The sequence below is a fragment of the Cajanus cajan genome, chromosome 4 (assembly GCF_000230855.2).
Source record: "Cajanus cajan strain Asha chromosome 4, NIPB_CcT2T_4, whole genome shotgun sequence".
NCBI lineage: Eukaryota > Viridiplantae > Streptophyta > Magnoliopsida > Fabales > Fabaceae > Cajanus > Cajanus cajan.
Window position 1 is genome coordinate 11848971 of NC_138520.1, and position 6137 is coordinate 11855107.

The window sequence follows — 6137 nt, forward strand, 5'->3', positions numbered from 1 at the left end:
AAATTTTAAAAATAGTAATTATTGGCCTTTCAAACATTAATTAATTTTTTTAATCGCACTAGTCCTCCCTTAATTCATGTAATGTAGGAATTTTATTTTGTTTATTTATTATTCAATATGTAAAAAAGATGATTTATTATTTGAATAATTAACCATCAAAAGTAAAAATCCATTTAAAAATATTTTAATACTTTTCTAGTATACGCTGATATTTTTGAAATACTATTCCTTTAAGGCATAAAGAACTTTGCATATTCTTCGTTTTTGTCTTTTTTCCAGAAAAATATCTCTCAAGCGATAGTAAGAAACTACTTTTTTTTTTCTCTTAGATATATTGAAAAAAAAAGAGTGAATTTTACTTCTTCCAACAAAATTTCCTTCATACATGTTACTAAGAATTGAACTCTCACAATAATGACAATATGCTTAAGACTCAACTATTTATCGGTTTTAAATCTTATAATAAAATCTTTTTCATGTATATAGTCTATAATCGAACCCTTAAATAAACTTAAATTACGCGATTATCTACTAATTGGACTAAAATTAAGTATATCTTAACATTTATAAAAGTATGGTGAACGGTGGTTTTTATATAGCATAATTTATGCATGAGGTGTAGATTTTGAATTTGGATCCTCTCCTGCAATTTTCTCTTTCCAACCTCTCTCCTGCAACATTAATAGCCATGGAATATATCTAATGGCTCAAATTTAATTTTATAATTAATGTAACTTCTTAAATGATTAAATTTGAGCCATTAGATATATCTAATGACTATTAATGTTGTAGGAAAGAGGCTGGAGAGAGAAAATTGCATGAGATGATCCAAATTCGTAAATTTTGTGTGTATTCCAAATATTCTTCGTAGGTATTACTCAAATCAATTAAATGTATGTCGATCTTAGTAAATATTATATATATATATATATATATATATATATATATATATATATATATATATATACCAAAATTTATATCAAATCTCTATTAAAATTCAAGCTAATCTTTTACCCCATGCCATGTGATAAACCTAATTACAACCGACATCATCTTTTTATTCTTTCTTCATTCTCAATTTAACTAGGTTATCTCTGCATGTATTTTAAAGAGATTATTTAAACTATTTTTCAATTTTAATAAATTCTGTTAATAAACATTTAACTTGTTTAACTTTTAAATTTTAAACTTTTATTAAGAGTCTCATATATAAACTTAATTACCCACAGCATATTCTTTTTGTGTGAATGACTGATTATCTGCTCAACTTTTAAGCATTTACTCAAATGGTGGCCCATACTTTAAATTTAGGTTTCTTGTGCTTCATTAAATTTGGCGAATAATTCTTAACAATTTCGTTTTTATCTTTCTTGCTGCAGTGTTATTTTCACAAACGAAAGACATTTTATCCTCTCTCTTTATTTAAAGCTTACCAAAGGGTGGAAGCTAGTTTTACTGTTCAAGAATTTTTGTGAAGTGTCTAAACAAATCTATATGAAAGTCACACTTCCAATCTTCGACACTTAGCCAAACTTCCAAAGCTCCACTGTTGGAGGCTTAGGAATTTGATATGTACTACTCAAATATTTAATACTTTATTTGTATTAATATAAGTACATATAATTCACCAAAAAAAAAAGTATAAGTATACATAAGCATAAAGTGATACATATAGTAATTTGGGTACATATTCATATGTGACCTAGAGATGTGTGTTATTATATGTGTATTACTTTTCTATTAAGGTGCTAGATGCACTTTCGGTATACAATAAAGTTTTCAAAATGTCCTACCACCGGAGCCAGCTTCCCTCTGACAGTTGAAGAAGACAGCAGCAACTGGTAATCCGAGATTGTAAAGTTCAGCAAATTCTCTAGTATTGAAATTTTGTCTCCATCCAGGAGCATACACCCTCTGTCGATATTGTTGACGAAACAACACAAATACGAAACGATGAATCCCCATCGTGGGTCGTGGACTTTCATAACTTACAACCTCGTTACCTGCGTACAAATCATGCAAACTTATAATCATAAACTACTCACACATTCGATTCTTCTTATTAATAAGCAGTCGTGTAGCGATTCTTTGAAATTGATATTACACTTTCACTATTGGGGATTTTGATCTTAGATTCTTTTAAAATTGGAATTAGATTTGTATACTTTTGGGGTATGTTGTGATTTAGAATTTGATGCCTCATGGAATCATTTTTAACTTGGTGCATAAAATTGATTATATTTATATTTTAAGTATCAAGAAACATGGTCCACATAAATGATTCTAATACTTTTATACTCCATATCTTGGATGACAAACGATTTACATGATTTTGTAAATGAAACTAATATATAAATCTTAAAAATGTTAAATTTTATGTTATTTTATGGCTCTTAAAAATGTTAAATTTTATGTTAAAATAAATAATGTACTATATAACCATGATGCTAGTGGACCTACATAATGATTAGGGTGTGTATGTGCACCTCACAATTTGAAAACGATTACTTATAAACATTTAAATTGTCTATATTTTATCTCTTAAATATTATATTTGAACTCAGTCTTAATTTTTTTTCTTCTCATTACAGATAAGTATTTTAAATTTTTATTTTATCTTATATTTTATATATTTTGAACTCACTGCATTTAATACCTTTACTGATTCTGGATCTTCCACTGATGGTATATAAATGTATTAGTATTATGTTACATTACACTGTACATTTGATGAGTTCTTGAGATTGAATTGTTGAATTTTTATTTTTATTTTTAAATTTACTTATAATTAAAAGGAAATGTATTTTAAGTGAATGGGTAAAATTAAATATTAACACACCGAAACTAGCCCCTGTGGTCGCTGGAATATCAGTCACCAACCTATATAAAATCATTGAAAAAATAGTGTTAGTCATATGTTATTAAAATATCTTATAAATTTGGTTTAACCACTTAATGGTATATAGTTCTAATTTACTCACCAATGAAGGTACTCCCTGCAATTGGGATTACTTGGACTAGGAGCATCAGGATCCACTAAGACCTTTAATAGAAGAAACAAAATTAAATAGAATCTAGAAATCTTTGTGTATAAATAAAACTTAAATATAGTATCACATTGAAATTTTAATTTTGATTGGAGAACAATGCCAACAATATTTATAATATTTTATCTAAATTTGGTTCTATATATAAATATACTATGACAACTAGCTAATGTAATTAATTACCATAGTGTGGAAGTTCCTGAAGTCATCTCCGCCAACACTCACTCTGGGTTGCTTGACAACTTGTGAAGGTTTAAACTCACAACCATTGCTCACTTCTCTATTGCCATAGGTGACCCTAAAAGGAATAGAACTTTCAAAGGGGTCTATTACTTCTCCAATAACACGCCCAACAACAAGAGGATTTCTGCTACCACTAGCCATCCCTAACACTTCAATGAATCACACTATACTAAATACAATTTTTTCTTTGGGTCACACACACTTGTACTACAACGTTGATCCACCAAGAGCTAGAGATATATATAGCGGGTGAAAGCTTAGGGGTGGGATATTCCCACTTTTGTTGTCTAGAAAACAATCAAATTGCTTTTGGTTTTATCTCTACAGCACACAAGAAATCAAATCAATTAACTAAACATCAATCCAAGATTCCAAGTGATTCAATTCGTATGACAGGACCTATCATTGTTCAAATCAAAATTATATGCTCTGTGTATAGTTCTGTTAATTCAAAATTAACTACATAATTACCTACAATTCAATAACAAAAGAATAGGATTGCATTTTTCTTTTCTGCTATATACTTTTAACAAAGCCTTTGGGATATTATTTGGTAGAATTCCACAAAAGAATTTAACATTTATCATGAAGGAACAGTAATCATTCAGAGTGTTATTTAAGACAATGCTACTAATTTAACATTTGTGAAATAGGCAAAATAACCTTGCTGCCTCATTTGCCAAAAATCAATCATATGCCCAAGTCACCAGCAACATTCTAGCATTTATAATTGATTAGTACATTATAAAATTGCAAGGTAAAGGTTCTAAATTTACCTTTTCAAAAGTGGAATGAATTAGTTGTAAAGGAGTTCCAAGCTGGTTCTAATTTCCAAATAGGTTGGTTGCACCACTTGATTTTTTCTTATCTCTTTTCAGGAAAAAGCTGAAAAGTAAGGATAGACCTTTCAATTATCCTGCTAAAATGAAGAACAACGAATTTCATCTCTTAATCATCAGTCAATACATGATCTGAACCCAAATAGATTCATGAAAGTAACCACTTTGACATACAAATACAAACAGAAAACCTGAATTAATTACAAACAACCATGTTTTTTAATTATTAATTATAGTCAATATCATGGATGCTATGAATGATCTTTTAAATGATGCTTGCAACTTATTTACCTAACTGATACTTTTAGGACCACCACTACTAGAAAAATTAAAATTAGAGAGGGAACAAAATCCGTTACAAAATAAATTAGTGACGGAATTTGTGACGAAACTGATTTCGCCACAAAAATTGGCATCACAAAATATTTAGTGACGGATAATTTCAATCTGTCACAATCAGTGACGGAATTAAGGCATCACAAATTCCGTCACTAATTTATAATATTAAATGTTCATAATTAATAAATTTCCGTCACAAATTGTGACGAATTTAGTGAGGGACTTTTTTCCGTCACAAATTTATGACGGAATTTGTGACTCCGTCACAAATTTGTGACGGAATTACAAATTTGTGACGGAATTACAAATTTGTGACGGAATTACAAATTTCGTCACAAATTTGTGATGGATTTGTAATTCCATCACAAATTTGTGATAGATTAACTCCGTCACAAATTTGTGCCTCTTATTAACGCTACATGTTGATAGGGATGTTGGCCTCTCAAGAGCGGTCTATTTTACGATATTTCACTTTTTATCGTATTTATCCTGCTTGCACAATTTCTGGGAGAATTTCCAGAAGGTCACTATTCCCAACATTACTCTAAGTCAAACACGCTTAACTGTGAAGTTCTTATGAGATAAGCTACCAAAATGTATATGCATGTTGTCAGTATAACTTGTACAAATTAATTTATTTAAGTCATCCTCAACTATACAATCTCATACTTGTACTATAATAATAATATATAATATATTTTATATTATGAATAATAATAATAATAATAATAATAATATATTTAATTAATCTTTATTTATATATACTTATTCTTATAATTAATAATCTACTTATTTCTATTTAAAATTATAATTTAAATTATTTATTTTTATAATTTATAATGATAATATAATTTATAAAATTATAAGTATTTTTTTATTACATACTTATAAATTAAAATTTAACATTTTAAATAAATTATTAAATAATTTAATATATTTATTTATCTTAAATCAATGATATAAAATTCAGAAAAAATATTTATCCTTGTTTTATTTTCTAATTATCAACCATTAATAAACTAACTTAAAATCTTATATAGTTATATCATAATATTTTCACATCAAATTTAAAACCATATATTAGTTATACAAATATATTAAGATCATATACTAAATTGTCAATAAGATTCTAGTTAAATAATTTAAAATAATTAATGTTTCAATTATATTGTTAATTAGCAAATAATTAATTTCAAAGCTCATTAATTTTTTCTATATTAATTATTAGTAAAATTTAACAACTTTTAATTTAACAATTGGATCGATGAAATTCAACATATACCATGAGTTATTGAGCGGAATTACTTTACTAAGAGTTATTTTATAAATTATTTGATTCCTCCACTCTCTCTCTCTCTCTATCTCTCTCTTAGAGAGAGGAGATGATTATACTAATACCGGTGTAACTTTTACTAAGTATTACATACCGCTTAATAACTTTATATTAAATGTGAATTTTGTAAATTCAACCGTTAGATTATTATAAAAATATAATAATATATAATAATTATATTACGAATAATAATAATAGTAATATATTTAATTAATCTTTATTTATATATACTTAATTTTATAATTAACAATCTACTTAATTCTATTTAAAATTATAATTTAAATTATTTATTTTTATAATTTATAATGATAATATAATTTATAAAATTATAAATAT

The 6137-nt window shown here is 26.7% G+C and overlaps 1 protein-coding gene across 1 annotated transcript; it reads right to left on the reverse strand.

Moving 5' to 3' along the window:
• Window positions 1-1573: 1573 nt before the first annotated feature.
• On the reverse strand, window positions 1574-3512 carry LOC109812172 (protein VERNALIZATION 3). Its single transcript, XM_020376068.3, has 4 exons — window positions 3231-3512; window positions 2982-3043; window positions 2840-2880; window positions 1574-2003 (listed from the first exon to the last, which is right to left on the reverse strand). The coding sequence occupies exons 1-4, from the start codon at window positions 3429-3431 to the stop codon at window positions 1780-1782; spliced, it is 528 nt and encodes a 175-aa protein (XP_020231657.1). The 5' UTR covers window positions 3432-3512; the 3' UTR covers window positions 1574-1779.
• Between the last annotated feature and the right edge of the window lie 2625 nt (window positions 3513-6137).

Excerpts from the sequence above, each read along its gene's own strand:
- LOC109812172 (XM_020376068.3), bottom strand. The coding sequence starts at position 3,431 with ATGGCTAGTGGTAGCAGAAATCCTCTTGTTGTTGGGCGTGTTATTGGA. Across the intron at positions 3,044-3,230 it reads TCAGGAACTTCCACACTATG|GTCTTAGTGGATCCTGATGC; the intron begins GTAATTAATTAC and ends CTTCTATTAAAG. Across the intron at positions 2,004-2,839 it reads GACCACAGGGGCTAGTTTCG|GTAACGAGGTTGTAAGTTAT; the intron begins GTGTGTTAATAT and ends ATTTGTACGCAG.